The 22,606-nt window shown below is 45.2% G+C and overlaps 1 protein-coding gene across 5 annotated transcripts in view; it reads right to left on the bottom strand.

Annotated features, from left to right (window-relative positions):
• Positions 1 to 5,225: 5,225 nt before the first annotated feature.
• The window catches only part of PIK3CG (phosphatidylinositol-4,5-bisphosphate 3-kinase catalytic subunit gamma), a 29,903-nt gene continuing 12,522 nt past the window's right edge, over positions 5,226 to 22,606 (bottom strand). For 2 of the 5 annotated variants that reach the window (XM_032304086.1, XM_032304087.1), the window contains 5 exons: positions 22,369 to 22,459; positions 21,431 to 21,561; positions 20,333 to 20,444; positions 18,721 to 18,878; positions 5,226 to 6,621 (listed from right to left, as the gene is read on the bottom strand). In XM_032304086.1, coding sequence (XP_032159977.1) covers positions 6,343 to 6,621; positions 18,721 to 18,878; positions 20,333 to 20,444; positions 21,431 to 21,561; positions 22,369 to 22,459 — 771 coding nt within the window. In that variant the 3' untranslated portion in view covers positions 5,226 to 6,342. Of the gene's footprint in view, positions 6,622 to 11,212; positions 11,536 to 12,394; positions 12,541 to 13,021; positions 13,878 to 13,980; positions 15,370 to 18,720; positions 18,879 to 20,332; positions 20,445 to 21,430; positions 21,562 to 22,368; positions 22,460 to 22,606 lie in introns of those variants that run through there. The other 3 variants (XR_004276694.1, XR_004276695.1, XM_032304088.1) reach the window with 3 other exon arrangements.

Genomic DNA, 22,606 nt, shown 5'->3' with positions numbered 1-22,606 from the left:
GGAGAGCGCCAAAGCTTAGCGAGATTAGACAAGTCTTTCAAGTGGAAGTCTGTACTGAATCTGGAATGATCCAATGCTGTGTTTACTGCCTCGCCTCGTCTAAACTGCTCCTATGGCATCTGGCCTAGACTCTGATGTGGGTTACCCTACACCGCCGGCTTCCGGTCCACTCTGCTTCTACAGCCACACGCACACTTACCTGCAATTCCATCAGGGTATCTCAAGTCTCAGACTCCTTTCAATCTCTGTAAATGAAAAGAGTCCAACTCCGGCAGAATGTGCTTTGCCACGATGAGCGATTATTAAGCAATGAGTTGCTGCAAAACTGAGGAATTCTCTCTTCTGGTTTCCAGAACCATGGACTGAGGAGAGCAGAGCCAGGGGGAGGTCAGGGATTTGGCAGTGGTTTATGGTCATGGGATTTTCCCAGTGGAGGCCCGGGTTAGTTTATAGAACAGGTGTTTGGTGATGATGCCAAAAAAAAAAAAAAAGACATGGGGATGGGGGTGGGGATGCTGGGGACCATTGTGGCTCTGGCCACCACACACCTCTGGTAATGGGAGATGCTGTTCTGCCACAACCTTGGACGTGGCTGGAAATGGCAGGGGTAATCGGGGGATGGGGGTGTGCATCTCTGAAGAGAGTAGGGACCCGTTTCAACACTTAAGTGTAATCAAAAGAATTCTGAGGTTGAATCTCTGAGTATAAAACTTCTTAGAGGACTGTCCTTCTGCTGTGAGGTCCGAGAAGTGTCGCTGAGGGGTTGCCGATGGATTCTGTATTCCTGGCCGTGCCCCTGTCCCTGTTATATCCTCCCTATCAGGTGACCTGTGCATTCTGAACCCAGACCCAGAAGCTGGATCCCAGAAGGAAAAAGTCCTACAAAGGAGCAGGCGGGGAGATTGGACTTGTACTAATGAGTGCATGTATAGAAAAAAAATTTGACACTCCTGAGAAGGGACAATGAGGTGGTTTGCACCTCCAAGGAGACCTCACCTGTGAGCTAGAGAGTTTGGTGTGGGCACAGGGGCAAAAGATCACAGTGAGGCAGGAAACCTTGACATAGTCATTTATATGCCAGAAGGTTCTGGCAACAGCTCGGATGTCACCACTCAATAATTACTGATTTCACATGATTTTTTTTTTCTTTTGAGAACATTTTCTGAACTTTTAGTGAGGCTTGGTATAAGCGAAAAGGCAGGATTATTATGCAGATTGTATTGTTTTTCCAAAATTAAAAGACTTTTTCTCCCCCATTTTTTATAAAATTCAGGGGTGCCTGGGTGGCTCAGTGGGTTAAAGCCTCTGCCTTTGGCTCGGGTCCCAGAGTCCTGGGATCAAGTCCCACATCGGGCTCTCTGCTCAGCAGGGAGCCTGCTTCCTTCTCTCTCTCTCTGCCTGCCTTTCTGCCTACTTGTGATCTCCGTCTGTGAAATAGATAAATAAAATCTTAAAAAAAATGAAAAATTCAGATACTATCAAGTCACGCTCAAGAGAAAAAGAAAAAAAAACACAAGGTCAAAAAAAAAAATTGACAGTTTGGTATGATTCTCCCAGCCTTTTTATGTTGCTACAAACTTCCATTTTTACTTGATTAGAACTGTACTGTAATACTGGCTTATAACCACCTTGTTTCACTCCTCAGTAGGTCGTAGATCTACATGGACATCAATACATTTTCACCTATCTTATCTTTTCAGGGTCTTCACTGTAGTCCGTTCTATGAATATGACTTAACCAATTCAGGCTGTTTGCAATTTGGGGTTGTATTAGAGAGAAAGCTGGTAGCTAGTTCTGCCTCTAAGTCTTTGCACGTTTGTCCAATAATTGCTAAAGGGTAACTTCTTGGATGTGGACTTGAGGGGCCGGAGAATAGATATCTTCTTAATTTTGATAAAATTTGACAAAATGCCGTGCATAAATTTATCAATTTGTTCTGCTTTCAACAGTGTGATAGAGCTTTCTTTCTCCCCAAGTATCATCAACTCTAGGTTTGGCCACTCTTTGTTAATCTGATGGTGAAAAGAAGCTCAATTTATCTTAATTTGCATTTGTTTAATCCACAGTAATTTGGGGTCTACAGTCATATGCTAATTGGCCATGTGCATTTTTTTGGTGAATTCAATATTTTTTCTGATAAGGTGCTTATTTTTTACTTATTGAATTATTAGTGCTTTTTATATATTAAGTATATTCGCACTTTGTCACGTATTTTGCCTGAAGTTGAATCTTTTTGGTAACAGCAGAGAATATCAAATATCAAGTTTACTTACATAAACTGTCTCTACCCCCCGGCCCTGAAAAAAGAAACCCCCACAAAACTGATGATTGTTGACACTCTGTTAGTTTCCTAGGAATGTCATAACAAAATATCACCAATTGAGTGACTCCAAACAGTAGAAGTTTATTCTCTCACAGTTCTAGAGGCTAGAAAGGTGAAGTCAAGGGGTTGGCAGGGCTGTGTTCCCTTGGAAGCTTCTAGGGGAGGGCACTTTGTTTCCGTCTTTGTCTCTTCCAGCTTCCGGTAGCCTCAGGTGTTCTTTGGCTTAAGTCACTATGATCTCTACCTCTGTTACAGTCTCTCTTAAGTGTACCAGTCCTGTTGGGTCAGGGCCCACCGTTATGACCTTATTTTAACTTTACTACATCTGTAGAACCTATTTCCAAATAAAATTGCATTCACAGATACCAGGGGTTCGGACTTCATATCTTTTGGGGGGACACATTTCAACCCACAAGAGGACCCTCCCCATTTTGAAGTGTCAGCTATTGCCAGCAAACTATAGACCCTGGAAGGACTGAGGCTGGGTTGATTTTGTTCTATATTCAAATTCCCAGTCCTTAGCATAGAGACTAGTATGTTGTGGGAACACCATGCGTTTCTTTTTTTTTTTTTTTTTTGAAGATTTTATTTATTTATTTGACAGAGAGAAATCACAAGTAGATGGAGAGGCAGGCAGAGAGAGAGAGAGGGAAGCAGGCTCCCTGCTGAGCAGAGAGCCCGATGTGGGACTCGATCCCAGGACCCTGAGATCATGACCTGAGCCGAAGGCAGCTGCTTAATCCACTGAGCCACCCAGGCGCCCCACCATGGGTTTCTTAAAGAATCTGACTCTCAGGAATCTCTGGCCTTTCAGAAATTGAAAAGATGTGTACAGAGAACACAAGATGTCAATTCTTTCATTTGAATTTACATTCAACAATTAAGATGCAAATACAATTGGGGAGACCTAGACCATCCCAGAAGAGGAAATGTTTCAACTTTCTGAATGAGTTTGTTTGCCAAGTAGCATGCTCTAGGTTTGCCCAGCATCTGTCCTAAAAATGAGTCTTTGCAAATGTGCAGACAAGTACGCAGACAAGAACACAGACTAGAACCACATTTATTGACTGGAATTTTTAGGTTGAGTTAAACAGAAATAAGATGGCAGAACCCTTAAAAATCACCCCATTTTTTTTTTTTTTTTTGTATCATAAAACACAATTGGCAATTTATTTCATGGCCATGGCAAACAGAGCCTAGGTTTACCAAATGCCAGAATTTGCTCCAGAAATTTACTTCCTTGATCATTTTTGGCTCATAACCAAAAATATGTTCCATTTACAAAGGAATCACAGCCTCCAAATTTTCCTGCAGATTTCCTATATCTAATCTTTCTTCTAAAAAATAATTCATCTCCTGTAAAATATATACTTAATATTTTTTTAGAAGTCAAGAGTTTTCTCTCGGGGTTTCCATACTTTATCTATAATGTCTGCACTCCCTTACACTTTCACCAAAGCTAGTCAAATACAGTCCTACAGGGCTAGGGCTCGAACACCTACTTTGTGCTACTTTTAGTGGCCATGGTTCCAGTCCAAAACAATGGGTCAGTGTTTGAAGTCCTAATGTACAGCCATAGAGATGAGGTATTTTAATTAGAACAGAAATAACATTTTGATCTGGGCACTTTATTGGAACTCACACATAGTCCACATGGAAAAGTGAGCACCAAAGTCATTATTCAGATATATACAGTTTCAGCTTCATGGGCTTGTGAACGGTCTAGCCCTGGGCTTGGTTCCATGCTCTCTTGCTGTCTTGAGCTTCTTAACAATTTTGGAGTGGCAGGCCCCCACGTTTTCATTTTGCACTGGGCTCTGCAAATTACATAGCCAGTCCCAGACACACACAAAAGTTGCTTTGGCCAGAATCCTCTGAACTGTAATCTCTGTTTTCATCTGTCAGGGAAGACTGAGTGGTGGGTCGTTCCCCCAAATCTCCTCCCAGGAGGAGAGGGCCCTCGTTCTAGAACGTTTTCAAAGATCTAAAAGTTGTGGATCATGTGATGCCCTGGGAGGAACGAAGGAAGGAAACACGTAAAGGTGATTTTTATCGGCAAGTCTGAAGAGTTCAAGTTCAGTGAAATATGGAGGAGTCAAGCCCAGGGTGATGTGTACCAGCGTAAGAACCTGTTCGTTTGAAGTGAAAATAGGTGTGCCCATGTGCCAGTAAGCTAAATATAAACACATCCCTCTGTGATTCTTCTGTCAAAGACGATTATTTCAGCAATTTAAATAAAAAGCAGAATCTGTGGCAAGGCCAAGTTTGTCTGTTCTTTATAAGAATAATGAATACAGCCTCTTCTGAATTAGAAAGCATCATTCTTCCTATTTTTCTTCAAAAGAATGGTGGGGAATAGTTGTTGGAAAAATGTCATAAAACATCCATCTTCCATTAAGACAGGATTAAACATTTCATTACAGGGCATGGTCCTCTCTACAAGAGGATAGAGTGTGATTTTAAAAGGATAGCTTGTCAAGGAAGAGATCGTTCTAGACCCCTTGTGAGCCAGGCAAAGGCTCAGCGGGCAAGGAAGCAGTGTTACCTATACCTTCAAAGGGCTTTTGCATATACAAAAAGAAAAGTTTGGGCTCCACTGAAGTCAAACAGACATCTATTCAGAAAAATTTTAAATTAAGTATCTATTTAGAAGTGATCATGTAAAAATGTAGGCACTGTGACCAGAGTTATTTCTAAGTAAAGTACCAACTATAGGTAGTTTTAAAATATTTTATAAATAATTTAACGATCTTTCTCTATGGTTAAACGCTTCCAGTATAGAATATTTAGGAGATGAAAATGGTTTTTAGAGAAGACATTTTAGCTTCTAGGAAATCTAAAGAATACGTCAGAGTTTCAAAGTCCTCTAAACTGAGAGATGGCCAGAGCACGTAGTGTGTTTCCTAACTGGATGTATTGTTTAGAGCTCAAAGACCTTCTTCCATTGAAATAGAAGAAAAAAAAAAACCTGCTTAGGCTAAAATTTAAAATTAAGGCATTTGGAAACGAACCCCTATTTCCTAGAATGTCCTTTTTATTAATATACTTAAAAAAACAAAAAACAAAAAACCAAAAACTCCAAACATTTCTACAAAGAAGTACCTAAAATTTCAGTAACCCTAGAGGAGAAATTGTTTTTCAACTACTGTTTGAATTCTAAGGTAGATCTGTTCTGAGGATATCACAACTTGGGTAACAAGTTGTGGGAGGGTTAGCCATTAAGGAAGAAGGAAGGCAGGGAGGAAGATTAAAAGGTTAAAAAAAATTGGGGGGGGGGTCCCTTTAGTTTCCTCCTGTTTCCACTAGTGAAGGCTGGTGTAACTGTACTTGACCATTGACTCTTGGGTGGAGTTGAGACGAAGGGTCTTATCTCTGTTACTCTCTTCGTAACCCTGCAGCCAGACCCACAGGGGAGGGCCAGGGTCCAATGGTTCAGGTTTTCCAGTGTGTCCGTGCATCTCAACTGTATGCTGAAAAAGACCCTAATTACAAGCGACACTAAAAAGGCCAGCTCGCCTTTGCTTTCAGCAAATCACTAACCTCTACAGACAAGGAGGGGGTGTTTGGAAGTGTCCTTTGGGGAATGAGAGAAAGGTACAGTGATAACATCATTTTCTCTCAAGGGCTTGAGGAATGCAAGAATAACCAAAATTGAGGGTAAACCCAGATGAAAAGACATGTCACCAATTATTCTCGAGAAGCACTCAGTGACAAGATAATCAAATCAGCAGGCACCACGAGGAAGTAATTAGTTTGTTTAAACTTAGACTGTTCTCCGACATCACTGAGGCGAATGAGAGAAAAAACAAACCTGGGCATAAGCCTAAAACCCAACGTTACCTAGACAATGTGACATGCTAGTATTTTCCTGCAGCGAAGAGTCCAGCTAGGAACAGGTCTGTCTTTCTGAAATGCCAACCTTCACGATGTCCTGTTACCTTTCAGATCCGAGTTTGATGATGGACGTGCTGACCTAAAGCTCTAGGACCCGCACTGGTTCTGCGTTCTAGCCTGGAGAATTAGGCGGAGTGCTTCTCTCCTTGTTTGATGCCCAAAACAAGATGCAGGAACCAGTTAAACTGCACCGTCCACCCTTTGTCTCTGCAAACTTCGATCTGATCCAGGAAATACTTCTTAGCTTCCTCCTCATTCTTGCCCACCGTTAGGGCGTCCCGAATATATTCGATATCTTCTTTGCTGGTTAACTGGGGCATTCCCGTCATCAGCATCATGGAGAACAGGATGATCAGCAGGTTTGTGTGGTGACGAAGGGCGAGGTAAGCCTTGACACACACGTCCTGCATACGGGAAAAAGGAGAAGACAGCGCTGTTAGCCTTGTCGCGGTAACTGAGTGGGCCGAAGGCAGAGGGGTTGTCCTGGAATTTACACGGCCTTATCCTGTTCTCTCGGGTGGAAGCCGTCACGAAGAGGGCAGGTCCCCCGCCTCAGAGGGAAGCCTTGATGAGAACGTAGGACTGTGTTTATACCCTCTGAAGCACACTGGTGTCGTCACCCAGGGTCCGGCTGGGCTCCAGGAAAATTAACTGATAGGCTACGTTTCATCTTTTTTCTTACTCTACCTTTTACGTCCATTTCTATCCTAGGACATTGAGGGTAGAAATGTCTGTAGGCTCTGCACAGGGGTGAGTCTGTTTTTGAACACCATACTGGAAGCAGTAAACTTGATGTAAGCCTAAGTGTTTGCCAGTGGCTCACGGAATCCAGAGAAACGAAGGCAATGCAGTGTTGGGAGATTTTTGTTTTCATCTTTATTTTACAATTTGTTCTAGTCTAAGAAAACAGATGTATTAGCATTTTGCTGATGCTCAGAATGTTGAATAAATGTGGGGATTTTAGTATACATGCTGGATACTGAGTGAGAGAGAGGGCTTTAAGCCAATGCTTTGGCTGGACCTCCTCCAAAAGCCTTTGAGCAGATGAGATAGGTGAGTTGGGTCCACTTGGGAAGCAAGGCTAAGGGCTTATGCCAATTAAAGGGTCCCAAAGTAGAGAAGAAATTGCAAGGTTCTCAATTTTGCAGTATGAGAACCACCCAGTCCTAATATCGTAACTTGGCAAAGATACCGTGTTAAAGAAAACAGGATTTAATGATTACAGATAGAAATATTTCAAATAAAATAGAGTAAAATGCTAAAAGAATAATATACATCTCCAAAGACTATTTATTCCCAAATTGCAAGGATCATCGTAAGGTACTGTATTAAAACCCACTTCTTATTTTTTTAAAAGATTTCATTTTTAAGTAATCTCTAACACCCAGCGTGGGGCTCAAATGCACAACCCCAAGATCCAGAACTGCATGCTCAACTGACTGAGCCAGCCGGATGACCTCTGCTTCTGATTTCTTAAAATTCACATGTCACTTAATATGTAACTAAAATGTAATGTGGAAGGTAAACTTGTGAGTATTTACAAATAACTTCACTGTCTCCCGCGAACACTGAGGGGAAAAAACAAAAATACTGTAGCAACTAGTTTTTATCAAAATAGCTTTTGAGGGGGCACTTGATTGGCTCAGTGGGTTAAGCCTGAGCCTTCAGCTCAGGTCATGATCTCAGGGTTCTGGGATTGAGCCCCACATTGGGCTCTCTGCTCATCGGGGAGCTTGCTTCCCCCTACCTCTCTGCCTGCCTCTCTGCCTGCCTTTCTGCCACTTGTGATCTCTGCCTGTCAAAGAAATAAATAAAATCTTTAAAAAATAGCTTTTGAGGGGTGCCTGGGTGGCTCAGTGGGTTAAGCCTCTGCCTTCGGCTCAGGTCATGATCTCAGGGTCCTGGGATCGAGCCCTGCATCAGGCGCTCTGCTAGGCAGGGAGCCTGCTTCCCCGCTCTCTCTCTGCCTGCCTCTCTGCCTGCTTGTGATCTCTGTCAAATAAATAAATAAAACCTTGAAAAAAAGAAAAAAATAGCTTTTGATAAATTTAATACATAGGATGCTATAAATTGGAGCCACCAGTTAGAAAGTAGAGTGAAAAGATAAATGCTGTGAATAACGGCAGCAAAACCACCCCCCACCCCATGACTCCTGGGATAAATGCATACACAAAACCCACAGAGCCCCTTGTTTCTAAAGATGCGAAAATTTACTGAGAAATAGAAAACTTGAACACGTGGAGTGATGTAGCATGATCCTCAGAAAACTGCTTATTATAAAGACACAAATTCTTCTCAAGTTCATCTATGATGAAATTTCAACAAAAATTCCTATTGGATATTAAAACCTAGATATAGTTTTAAGTTTATCTGGAACCATTAGGCCCAGAGAGAACATTTTGAAAGAGGACGTTAATGAAAACCAGTCCTTGGCATGCCAGATACTGAAACATATTCTAAAACTATGGGAAAACTGTGGGAAATAGCGCCTATTCTTTTCCTCAGAAAAAGAAAAGACATTGTGTAGACGAGAATGGAAAAGTTCAGCACACGGATCTGACTAAATGTCCATGTAATATCTATCAAAGGTGACTTCTCCAATTAGTGAGGAGAAGATCTATTATTGGATAAAAGGGGTTGGTACAATCAGCTCAACATTTGGGTGACAAAGCCTATCCTGTGTGATAGGCAAAAATAAATTCCCGATGCATTAAAGATTAAATATGCTACATTTCATCTTTTTGCTTACACTACCTTTTAGGTCAATTTCTTTCCTAGGAAATTGGCAAACATGTAAATAATCATGGAGTGGGAAAGGCCTTTATGAAGATCACTTTCCAAGGTGCAGTCTTCTAAGGCAAAGGTAGGGAGATTATGGAAATGTTACTGGAGGTGGGGAAGCTATAACCAACACCAGAAAAAACTAAATAGCAAGAGAAGACACATTTGCAACACGACAAATCACTTCTTTGATTACTGGCCCCCAACAGCTCTTACAAATAGGTAAGAAAGAGTGGAATTAAGTAGTTGGCAGACATATAAGCCAATGATATAAATGCGAATTCACACTACAATACAACCAGAAAATAAACACGAAAAAATACACCATCTCGTTAGTAATCAAATAAATGTAATGAAACAAGATGGAAGCATTCACCTACCAAATTGGGAAATCTAAAATTTTTTTCTTAAAAGAATAAAATCCAATGTTCACCTTTCACGGGATGACAGAAGGTGGGAATAGGTGTAAATTTACTAGTGAACAATTTGATAACATGCATCAAAAGCTTTAAATTACTAATAAGTGTTACAGAACATCACTGCAGCGGTGACCGATCAAGTGACCGATGCCATTCATCCAAAATCAAAAAAAGTGTACGCGTGAAAAGGCCCAGTTCTGCTGTAGGTGAATTATGCCTCAATAAACTGGACTTTAAAAATGTGTCTATCCTTTTATCCAGCAATTTCCATGCTAGAAATTTACCTTTAAAAAAAAATTGCATCACTTTTGTAGTGCTCGGTCTATAAGAATATTCAGCAGAACATTATTTTAAAACATGGGAGCTTAAAGGGGACCTAGACATCTTACAAGTGCGGGTGGATAAAAAGGGTGGATGGGAGTCCCTCCAGCTGTGGGCTCTGTAAGTGCTGGAGTGAGACTGGACAGGAATGTGGAATGGCCATGTAACAGCGTCTGAGTTAAAAAATGGGCATTGGACAACACATGCAGCGTAAGCCCGTTTTGGTAAATGGACAGAAAATATTTATAGAGAAAAAAGACTGTAAGGTTAACAGCCAAAATGTTAAGGTAGTGCGTTTCCTTTTTTGCTCTTGGATGGTCTTGTCTGTGTCCCTCGCATGTGGCCGACTGAGCGCCACGGTAATGGCGGTCACATCTGTACAGCAAGGCTGGACCATGGACACATCACCCCGTCTAAGCAGAAAAGCCCATGGATGATTCTGGCATTAAGCGAGAAAATATATATAAAATGCCCGGTCCAGGGGGCGGTACACAGCGCTCCTTCAGTAAACGCTCCTCACCTCCTGTCCCTGTCTGGAGGGGTCATCACTCTGTGTCTCCTGCCTGCCTGTTTGCCCTGGAGCTGGAAGCTCCTAGACCCAAGGGCCTGGGCTGTTGCTGCCTTGGCCCCAGTGCATTAGCGCTCTTGCGTCCTTCGTGACTCCGCTCATGGCCAGAAATCACTACCTTCTGCTCATCCAGAGGACACACCGATGTCGCTTTCGTTTCTTGGTAATTACACAGGTGAAGGGCAGACTTTACCCCAGGCAACTGGCTCATTAATTTGTCAGCTCACACGATTTTCACAAGGGCGTCGATGGGGATGCCTTTTGGTTTTGAATTGGAGTATATTCTGATTTTTAATTATTTCCCAGCCTTCTGTACACTGGGGGCTCCAGGCACACCCCTTGCTGTCTGAGCTCACTGTGCAGTCAAACTCCTTAATAGAAAATCTTTGAGAAGGAAAATGAGCGTGGGGCCAAGGTATTTGAACACCAGTCCGTAGGTGCTGTGTATGTTTTAAAGCGGCAGCCCAGGGGTTCACTCCTCACTGTGGCACACAGAAATGTATTAAAGGAAAAGAACTGTCCTGTGTCTGTGTCTCTCCCTCTCGGGCCATCTCCTCTACATGAGGCATCTCTGCTGGCTTGAGTTTACTCAGCTCTGATTGTCACTGTGTGCGAAGGGTCATGTCTGTGAGGGAGAAATCTTACCCCCCAATTGCCCCATATGGGGCAGACACCGTGTCTACACTCTGACTGGCTGAGCAGACACTGAACCTTCGTTAGCGATTTAATGGTCTTTGGCTTAGCGAGCGTGCAGAGTAGGGGTTAGACGTGCGGTCGCACTTCACAGCCTGGATTCAAAGTTGGCTTTATTACAGACAAGCTCTTTGTCATCGGAGAAATCACTTAACCTCCCCGGAGCTCAGTTTCCTCATCTGTAGCACAAGAAGAATACCCTGACCCGTTTCATAGGATTGTGGTGAGATTTAAGGGCGGTGTGGGTGGTTGGCTATTATTATTAATAGAACGCCAAGTTGCATTCTCGAACGCCTATTTCTCGACGCGGAGGTGGGGAGCCAGTCGGAAGCAGACAGTGGCCTGGCAGCTCCTGCAGGGGGTTCTCTTGGCGGGGGAGGGGCTCAGCTGGGCACTGGCCCTGCCCCCTCAAGCCCCAGAAGTTTCAGTTCTGCTCTTGTACTCAGCCACTGGGGCGTGTGTGAGAGCGCCCTGGCTATGGGCTGCCCTGGGCCGGAGGCCTGTGGTTTGAGGGGCTGAGGATGTGGCCTGCGGAGCTGGGGGGAAACACAGAACACAGAAGTGACTGGTTGGAGCAGCAGAATTTTCCCTTCCGCCCAGGCTGCTTGGCACGACCTCAGACATCCTCATTCTCCTTCTCAGCTTGCTGGTGAAGGCTGTATGATGCCGAGTGGAGAAGAAGGGGTAAAGGAAGATTCTGATTTCGGGAACTTGGCGTGATGCACTTGTTAACGAGCACGAGTGTGGGGAACGCAGTAGTATTGTTACTGTGAGCCGGCACACCACCCAGGAGCCGTTAACAGATAGACTGAGCCTACACAGCACCTCAGCTCCTAATTTCATCGTTGATTCAAGTGCCTTAATTATAGCATCCAGTACCAAAGGAAAGGCTTGTTTTTACAAAGCTACCAGTCCCGGAAGCCTTGGAAACAAAGGACTTCATTACCATTTCAGGGTTAAGACTTAGAGTCATTTTGTTAACTGGGCCCAAACTCGTTCATTAAACCAAAAGCTTTCTGTATACAGTCTACTAATTTCTTCCTTTTTTTTTTTTTAAGACTTTATTTGACATAGAGGGAGAGAGAACATGCCGGAGTGAGCTCAAGTATGAGCTGGGGGAGGGGCAGAGGGAGTGGGAGAAGCAGGCTCCCTGCTGAGCAGAGAGCCTGATGGTGGGCTCCATCCCAGGACCGGGGGATGGTGACCTGAGCCTACCGCCTTAACCGACTCAGCCACCCATGTGCCCGTCTACTAATTTTTTAACCACCAATGAGCTCTGGCTGCTTTAGGCTGTCCAAGGTCATAGGGAATAGGCCTCCTTTTTCTTAAAACAAACTCCTCCATTTTCGTCTAAAACAAAGTGGAAGTGAACTAGTACTGCACACACATACTGACAAAAATGAGGAAGCGACCCCAGGCCTACAAAACAGGAACTCCAGGGCAGAGAAGAGAGAGAGGAGAAAACCTCACAAAGATTCATCAATGAAAAGCAATGTCCGTACCCACTGACTTTTTCTAAATAGTAAGGGTGCCTCCGTCCGCTAGAGGAAGGAGACAGTGGAGAGAAAAAACATTCCTGTCAGAGAGGATTTTATTTTGTTTTGTAACAACAACAACAACAAATCAATGAATTGGCCAGGCTATGCTTTTAGAAGTTATTCTGGCAAAACGGAGAGACACCGGCTAGCAGACCTCAATAACGCAGGAGGAAGCACTTTCCGGATAATCTGAAGGAAGAGTGTGTCTGACACTTGGGTGTGCATCTGTTGAGCTTGAATTAGGAATCTTGTCTCTAAGGACCTCTTAAAAATGAATCTCAGGGGGCGCCTGGGTGGCTCAGTGGGTTAAGCCGCTGCCTTCGGCTCGGGTCATGATCTCAGGGTCCTGGGATCGAGCCCCGCATCGGGCTCTCTGCTCGGCGGGGAGCCTGCTTCCTCCTCTCTCTCTCTGCCTGCCTCTCTGCCTACTTGTAATCTCTCTCTGTCAAATAAATAAATAAAATCCTTAAAAAAAAAATGAATCTCAGACCAGCTCCGTCTACCAGGCGAAGGGCTGTGTTGCCATGTTCTCAAATACTTAGAAGCTCATTAGAAACCTACCGGTCACATTGCCTTGCATTATTAGTCAGATATTCTAAATGGACTGTATGTAGGGTATGTATGCGTGTTCTAGCCTGTTTCAGAAGGGACTGAGGTTGGATGATCTGGGTACACAGAAGTCAAAATAACATTAATTTGAAGTGAGTAGGAAAAGGAAAGGAAGGACAAAGGACATGATCACAGGGGGTTGGGATAACGACCAGTTCAAGGCCATACATCACAAATGCTATGTACTTGCCGTGGGCCATCTTCAAATGTTTCTGTAGCCAAAAGGAAAATCAAACCGCTTACTTCACCCAATGGTCAGATGATTTTAAGAAACTCTTTGTGTAGGAGAAACACAGCCTTTCTGGAGACTATGACCTAACAGAGATTTTGCAAGAGGATCTCTATAAAAAGAGTACACTTTTTTGTAACATGGGGAGTAACAGCCTCAATAATACTCTTCGGGTAGACGAAACAATTCTCTGGAAGAAACTAAACAGGGAGAGGAGATGCCAGTTGGAAGGCTATTCTTGATAGATGTTTAAAAGTTACGGGGATCCAAAATCCATGCCCGTGAATCCCAATGCCTACGGATGACTGATGCTGGACCCTTCTCTGAGGCTGTCTTCCGGTGGATAGTATAGACTGAGCATCCTCAGACGGGGAGAGAGCAGGCTGAGCCTGACCTTGTTATGGTCCAGGGTGCAGGTCCCAGGAGGAAATCCTTTCTCAAGTCCGTGTGTTCTGGGCACATCTGAGATATTGACAGATAAGCTTGTGGTCTCCCTATTGGCCTATAATAGGCATCTATTACAGGAATGTGTGGTTCATTGATGAAGCTCCAAGTGACTCCTTTGCTTTGCTCTCTACCCCCCACCCCCAGTACACCTTTTGCACTGCTTCAAACCAGATGCAAATTTCTTTCCTTGACCCAAATTTCACCCCACATTTCTGTCTATACCTGTGTGGCTTTCATACTGGGCGCCTGTACTTTTTGTTCCTAAATACGGATACTAAATACTGACTTCATGCCCCGGCTAATGCTATTCTTTCTGCCTGGATGTTCCTTCCCTTCCTGTGTCTGCCCCGTAAAGTGCAATGGATCTTATCCATCAGGGCCTGGTAAGAACTAGGGAAAAACAGGGCCTGGTGACCACAACAGGGCGGAGCAGGAGGCTGAGAAGGTGCAGGCTGGCAGCCCGTTAAGTACAGGGGGTTCTCAGTGTAGACAAACCCAGGGTTACCACGTGGGGAAGGGCGGTCAGAGAGCAGGAATGGGGAATACCGGTGAGGAGGCCACAGTCCTCAGAAGTGTCAAGCGCTAGGGTCCCTGTGGCGGGGGTTAGGACAGTGCTTGAGTTTCCAGCAAGGCAACTGGTAGGTGGGGGCAGGGCCCCGCTCCTAAAGGCAGGTTAACAAGCAGGGCCGTGCTGGGGAAACTGAGGCAGAGGCAGTTAAAAGAACCTGGGGCCAAGAGGAGAGCAAGACGACAGCTGAGATCATTCTTAACCCCGGTCAGGACTCCGCACGGAGATCGGGTGCAGGGACCTCACTGCCAGGGGTGGTAAAGCCGGCCCCCAAGATTAAAGTAATACCATGAATAAGTTCCAGAACTCTCTCCTATAAAACGCTTCTTAAGAGTGACATCTAGGGGCAAATGCCTTTTAAGTGTGCTCCTCGAGCTGCCTGCTTTGCATAGATGTGCCCGAGAAGGTGTTATCTGGCTCCCCAGCTTTCTTTTGCTTTATCTAACATGCATTTGCTCAGTGCCTACTGTGTGCCAAGAGCAGGCAGGAACTGACCCTCCGCCCTCTCCTCTCCACTCTGCAAATACCTCCTGAGCGCTCCCATCTCAGGCCCCACAAGAGGGATTCAGGTCAGACGGGGCCCGGCTGCCATAGCCTTGCCCGGACGGCAATATGTGGTCCCAGGTGCCATGAAGGCACAGTGCAGGGCAAAGCACACGGCCGGGGGCCCCACCAGTGGGCGACTGCTCTGTTCGGAAGTGAGTGCGGGGGGTGTGCAGTGGGCTCCTGGAATGGAGCCTCCTGGGCAGGCTTCGATAATCAGATTTGATTCAAAGTGAGGTGAGAAGCCGCTGAACAGTTTATAGGGAGTAGCACTGTATCTATTGCTTCAGTTCAGGTTTTAACCAAATTCTGATGAATTTACAATCTTCTTCGAGGCCAAAGAGTAGAATAAAGGCAAAACGCTCAAATGCGGACAGCGTTCTTTTTGGAAGGTGGGTTTTCAGTATCTTCCTGATATTTTTAATGTTTCACTGGCCTTAAAAAAAACACACACATTTACCACCTTTAAAATTAGGAGAAAGCCCCCACGTTCTTAGATTAAGAAAAGAGGGAGCCAAATTTCATTTGCTAATGATATAAATGTATCTGTAGGTCACAGAGGTTCTAAAACCATTTAGTGAAATTTAAAGCACAGTGGTTCTCAAATCAATTGTCTGAGTAAAACGTGGTTTTCCTTTTCACCCTTCAGTAAGGGAGAGATTTTCCAAAAGAGAATTTATTTATCAAAACCGTCATCTTTGAAATGTTTCTGTTTAGCATGTGGCATCCAGGACGCTGCTCCGAAGGCCAACGGGGGTCCTCGGGTTCAAACAGTCAGCATGCCTTGGTTTTGTGCCTTTTTGTGTGATCACAGCTTGCTCCTGAAGTCGACCCGATTCTAGAAATAATTTATCAAGATGGTCCTGGGCTCAACAAGTATTTTGGAAAAAAGGGAGAGGGGCAATAAAGCAGCGCGTTCCTCTTTCAGTTTCCGGCCTTCGAGCCTTCAGCCAGGAGCTAGGTATGTTTTCACGTCTTACGGAGAAGGCTTGCCTCACCCTTAATGAAAAGTGGGTCAGCTTCTCTCCACCCTCCCTAACAGGTTACTCAAACGTGCTGTGTGCGTTAATTAACCTCACCATTCTAAATTAGCGGTTTGCTGGAAATGAGGACACCTTTGATTCAAAATGTAAATATATACAACATTTTCTAGCTTACCTAAAAACGGTGGCTTTATTATACGAGATCCTGTAGCGCTATTTCGAGAACTTAGAGACGTCCTCCCAGAGCCTGAAGGACTTTGTGTCAAAAGGGGAACATAAAACTAAGAAACAGAAAAACTTCTGGAGGGTTTCGTAGTATGTTAAAAAAAATAAATTGTCACAAGGCCTGAGTCAAATGATGAAAACCTGCTCATCTTGCTCAGGCTGAAACATCAGGAAGCCTGGATATGAGATAATGGTATACACACGTGTCTGTGGCCAGCTTTTTCCCTGTTGTGAGTGAGGTGCGGGGGATGAGCAGATAAAGAGGCAGGGTGGGGGCCAAGCAGGCAGAGCTCGGACCCCCCACCGCCCCCGCTCTTTCCCCAGAACAAGGCTACTCTTCTGTGTTTTGTACGGTGCTGGTGTGCTTGTGATCTCATGTCTAAGAGGGCTTCTCAGCTTAAAAGCTTTCCAAGTTAGCAGACCCCTTGCAATATATACGTCCCACCGGGGGCTGCCGGGTGTTGGATTTTGGCTGTGGTCTCGGCACTGGGAAGAGCATTCTACCCATTCTGCTTAGATAATCCCTTCCTGCTCCTGCTGTTACGGAACAGGAACCCCAGGTTCTGAACAGATGAGTTCTCTGTATCACACACAGAGATACTAAGTAGAGGGCTAGGATTCAAGCTCATTTTTCTGCTCCAAAGCCATCCTTCAGCCACAGTACTGTTCTGGATCTGAGTTTAAGGCTCGCAGGTACTTAAACCGCAGGCCAGTACTCTAGAACACAGATGCCTCAGTTCCGTAAAATTTACAAAGGTGTGTTTTTAGCAGTGCACACTGCCTAGAGGTCACTTTGGTGAAGGAGGTTTTAGCGGTTTGGGAAGACAGCTTTAGTCACAACAGGTGGCGCAGTGGTCCTGGACTGAGAGACTACTGCAAAGGCTCCCCGCAGAGTTTTGTTGCTTTGGGCAGAAGCTGCCTGGGACGAGGAGTGACCTTTCCTTGGCCTTCCATGTCCCAAATCTTCATTAAAGACTATTCTGAAGCATAACAATGAATAAGAGTAAAGGGGGAAGTCCTGCTGGGATTTTAGGGGTGGCACGGACACTGTGGGGTCCATGGGAACATCAGAGACGGGCAGTCATTCTGGGGAAAACCACTGACCGAGAGAAAGAGAACACACACAGAGACAGCAGGAAAGCCTGTCAGAGAAGACGGACTCCTGTGTGCCTGACTCTCAGTGGCATGACTGCGGCTGTGCTTGAGGCCCCTTGGGTGCGCCCCCTCCTCTGGGGTCCCCCTCTTCTTTAAATGGTAAAGATCTTCCAGGTTTGGGGTTTTTTGGGGAACCATTTTTCTCTTCCAGGAAGTTGTCAAAAAACATGGTTTTTAACGTTAAAGAAAAACAGGACTGAAATGTGTCAAATCCCTTGAAATAGTCTGAAACCCAGTTGAGTTCACACAGAAACACACACACACACACACACACACACGCACACCCCCAAAATCCTAAGACATCTGGCCGCAGAGATCTCAATCTCTCTGACAACACTCCTGGAACTGTGGTAGAATTAAGTCCTGTAATCAGATCGAAATCAGCCAGGAGAACAAACAAGAACAGACAGCTTTCAAAACAATGCGTATCTCCCAGTTCCTGTTGCGCTGAATTGCGGGGCCTGGGCCACCTCCCAAGGATCCCAGGGTACTCAAGAAGAGACTCTGGAAAAAAGGTTTGTTCCTGAAATGCTAATTGCAAACCAGGCTGTGCTGAAGAGGCCCTAAGGCTGGGGGTGAGGGATGGGGGTGGGGTCTCTAGAGGGGACCCAAGCACAGGTGCCAGTCAAGTCACACTCTCGACCTCCCTGGTCTGTTTCGTGTTCGTTGGGGGGTACCATGCATGTATTTCATGCAGCCCGTCGCGTAGTCATTTTCACTTCTATTCCTTCACAGTTACTAAGTTTGCAAGTGCCAAAATGTTCCTCCTCGGGTGCTTGAAATATTTGCTAGTCAAATGTGGATGGAGACCAGGAAGGAATATAAAAAGCAAGGAGGACGTGAACGCCCTGGGGAGACGGGCTGACCCGTGTCAGAGCCCGCTGACCAGTGAGTAGGCCGTGTCAGAGCTGGGCGCACCCCCTGCACACACACTGACAGGATTTCGAATGAGAGAAGGGACTGTCCTTCACACACATGAGACAAGAGTCCAGGGGTGCGGCCACCATGCCCTCTGTCAGTACTCTGAAAAAGACACACCTGTCGCAGACCTCAAGAGAAGCTCCCGATTGTTGGAGAGTCCTGAAAGGGACACGCAAGATTTGGATTTTCTAGGCCCTGGCTTGAATAGAGAAAGAAATATTCGGAGGGGCTCCGCGGTCAAGCCCCCCTTTGGTACAGGGGCCATCCCGGTGTTCTGGATCCGCCTGTCCCTGGATTACGGAATGCTTTCACCTGCCGTTTGGTTTGGGGTGGGAGGTGACGGAGGAATGGGATCGTGTCCGTGGGGATGGAACGCAGAAAACGGGGAGCACTGGGTGCCTCTGCCGGAGAGGGTGGGCAGAAAAGCCTTAGTGGAGCTGAGGGGGCAGGGCTGCTGGGCCGGGTTGGTGTTCCCGGAGGCCACGCAGGAGGAGGCCAATTACCTGAAATTTCTGGAAGTGTAGGCTTGTCTTCTTTCCAGAAGTTCCCATCACAAACAGGAAGTCTGGGGTTAGCACAAACGGCACTCTTTCTTTATTAATGCCCAGGAAACTTTTGTAATTCCCAAGAATGTGTCCAAAGTCAATATGAAATAGGTTTCCTTCGGAGAAGAAAATGTCGGACATCATTACACTGGCACAATGGCTTGTAACAACACTCTGGTTTGTTTATTTCCTGGAGTATTTTTTCAAGTTGCTTGAAAATGAGCTATCTTGGGTGAGAGAGCTATTTTTACCCTGTTTTAGAGGCTTGTGATATTTTTCGGCTTAGCAGGTGTGCGTAGTAGTAACCACAAAGCACTCTTTGAACCCAGTGTGTTTTTGATATCCTCTGGTGTTCTTTTTTTTTTTTTTTTTTTCTTAAAGATTTTATTTATTTATTTGACAGAGAGAAATTACAAGTACACTGAGAGGCAGGCAGAGAGAGAGAGAGAGAGAGAAGGAAGCAGGCTCCCTGCTGAGCAGAGAGCCCGATGCGGGACTCGATCCCAGGACCCTGAGATCATGACCTGAGCCGAAGGCAGCGGCTTAACCCACTGAGCCACCCAGGCGCCCCTCCTCTGGTGTTCTTTAAATGACAGCCAAATGCCATTAAAAAAAAAAAAAATCCTTGACTCGTCTCAGAAGTCTACACTCTCTGGCCAATCTGCCATCGTTATAACCGGGACCCTCTTATGCCCTTTATGGGACTCGGGAGAGAAGGCGGGTCGGTGCTGCTTGGGGGAAGGGCATTCACCTTTTACTTTGGAGTAGCCCCACAGAAATAAACCATTTTGAATCTCCTTTGGGTCCATTTCTACCCCTGTCACTATTACCACCACGATGACCACCAGCTTCTCTCATTTACGTAGCCCATATTGCACGTCTGGTCCATAAGTACGTGATGTCTTTTGCTTCCCACAGAGAGGAAGCAGTTTACCCCCATCTGGTGCCTTTTCCAGGCTCCACTCTTAAACTGGTCCAGATTTCTTAGAGAACCCTTTCCTGGCACGGTAGCCAGTACTGACCACTGTCAGGGCAGTCAGCGAACTGGTGACGAGAGGTAGGTTAGGAAGGCAGAGCGCTTCCGATGGAAGGACATCTGGGAGTTCTTGTCGTCACTTCCCTGCTGTGTCTGGCACTACTGATCACACCCGCTGTCACCAGCTTCTGGGATATGTCCCCACCCAAGCTTTCTAGCTACTCTCTGGCTTTTCCTTCTGAAGTCACATTTCTGGCATCTTCTTCTGTTATTCACTCCTGGGTTCTGTCTGGGAGTGATCACGGTGTCTATGTCCCTGCACGGTAATGACTTCTAGATGTGTGCTCTCACATGGACCTCTGCTTAAATACTGCTCTGTGCCGAGGGGAGGGGAGAGGGGGAGTTAGTACTAGCTCAGTGGGGACAGTGTTTCCGTTGGGGAAGGCGAGAAAGTTCTGGCGATGGGTGGTGATGGTTGTGCAGCAGTGTAAATGTATTTAATGCCGTTTAACTGTACACTTAAAACTGGTCAAAATGCTAAATTCTGTTATATATATTCTACAGTGATAGAAAAATGATAATAAATAAACTCACCTGTCTCCGTGATCATAATATTGTCGTTGTGCCTGTCGCCTATTCCAAGAACAAAGGTAGCCACACAGTAGCCAGCGCAGGAGTAAACAAATCTCTCCACGGCTGCCTGAAACTAATGCAAAGGCATCCGGGCATTAGCTGTGTTCTAACCACAAAGAACAGCACACCCCAACGACAGGTGACTTCCGAAAAGGACAGTTCTGGGAACTGTTTTCAGAGAGCAAATGGGTTGCCCCTGATTTCATTAACGTTCTACGAACTGCCAACTTGGTCACCGCTCTCCTTACAATTTAGGTGAAGATTCGGTGACTCATGAGAGCGGGGAGAGGAAAGAAGAGTCAGGGAGCAACAGTTGATCGAAGGGTTCATTTCCGCACCGCTTGCCAGCAACTCCACAGAACCCATAATGGTTCCTCCTTCATCCGTGAACGTATGCTTTGCCTGTGACCACTCCCAGTAGGCACGGGTTCACAGATCCACGTGTACAGCCGCCTAATAACTGCTGCTAGTTATATTTCCTCCCCAAAAGGCTGCTAACCATGCAAATGAGAAGAGCTAATCTGGCGCAGCAGAACTTGAAGCGACAGCCAAGCAGCCCCAGCACGCAGCTTGTGAAGGACGCAGCATATGTCCTTCAGAAAGATGCTGGAACTGACATTTGCCGCATCCATAATTCACCGTTTAGATGGGAGGGCGGGGGCGGGTGTGTAAATTACAAGTTCGCTGATAGGATAGGTGGCGTTTCTCAGGGAGGAAGGGGTTGATAACACAGTGAATACATGTTTCTGCTGAACAACAACAATGGACTGTCCTAAAAAGTGCCAACACATCATTTCATAGAACCAAATTTGATGCAAAGCGTGCCTGATAATCAAAGGAGAAACAAATGCTCACAGCATTCTGAATGGAGCGTTTGACACCAATCTGCCGTGTCCCACGGGAAGGTGCTTAAAACCCTCTTGGCCTCATGAGGACAGGATTTTGCCCAACATCAGGAGGTGTGACACTGGTAGATGCTTTGAAAATGTGAACCCATTATCGCTACATAAATGACCAGCTTGCAAGGAGCCTTTGACGTTGCAAAAAGCAGGAGCTCACCTTTTCTTCAATGGGGCATTTTTCTTTGAGCCAGTGATTCAGGACCTCATCTTTGAATGCACCTGTGTTGCCCACTGTGCTTTGCTGAATTTTGGCAATTGTTGTGGCATCTTTCACGATCTCGATCATTCCTACAGGAGGCACAGAATCTGATGTAAACTGGGACCTGGTGCCTGACCCCGGGGTGAATGGTTCTGTCTTTGTTGATGGGGGTTGGGGGCAGAAGGCTTTTCAACCAGGGGGCTATTTTCCAGGTTTGTGCTTTTGGTTTTCTTAGGAAGGACAGGAAGTAAAGGAGGAGGAGGGAGGAAGTTGTGTGGGACCTGCTTTTGGTGTCCCTGAATGAAAAAAGAGGAAAGCTGGTTTTGAAAAGTCATAAGTAAAAAGCACTTATGTGCTGAGCATAGGAGTTTGGCAAATGGTGCCTTTTCCTTTTTTTAATCCCAGGGTCAAATGGAAGTGGTTTTATACAGTTCTCAGATCAGAAGCTTGAATAAAAATATGTGTGGCTCAAAAAAAAATGTTAAATGTCTATAAAAGCACCGAAGAGATGACTACATAATCACTTCAATAATGTGAATTCTAAGATACTAAAGTAAGTGACAGATCTTTCCATCTATTTTTAAATGTTATTTGTGAGAGAGACGTTTAATGTGCAGTGAAACGAGTTACAGTTTAGACATGGAGAAGTAGAGAGGAGGGAATAAGTTCTTACTAAAATCATTGCCATGTATAGTCACAGGACTGGAATCCCACACTTGTGTATTTCCAACAGATCCACATTAACTCGAGTCACATGCATCAGCCTTGGAACACTGCCTTCCTTTTTATATGTATTATGTGTGTAATTTTTCAGGTATTAAATGCCTACACAAAAGGGCTTAGGATCCCGTGAAGCGAGCTGAGCAGTACATTCATCTCCCGAGGTGACCACATACCTATTTTGTCCCCAGTTGAAATGCAACCATATGGCAGGAGGCACAGATCCAAAGATTCAGTCTCCCAAATGGATTCCATGATTCGTAGAATCTGGACAGTGAACACAGAAAAAGTCTCCATTAGAAATCTATATTTGCTTAATGTCTTTTTCTTCTCCCTTAAAAAGCCCCACAATCTTATCTGGTAACATGAAATACGTATGTTAACGTACACTCTATAAATAACAGCCGTACTTTA

The sequence above is a fragment of the Mustela erminea genome, chromosome 11 (genome assembly GCF_009829155.1).
Source record: "Mustela erminea isolate mMusErm1 chromosome 11, mMusErm1.Pri, whole genome shotgun sequence".
Classification (NCBI taxonomy): Eukaryota; Metazoa; Chordata; class Mammalia; order Carnivora; family Mustelidae; genus Mustela; species Mustela erminea.
This window is presented reverse-complemented; position numbering and strand designations above follow the sequence as displayed.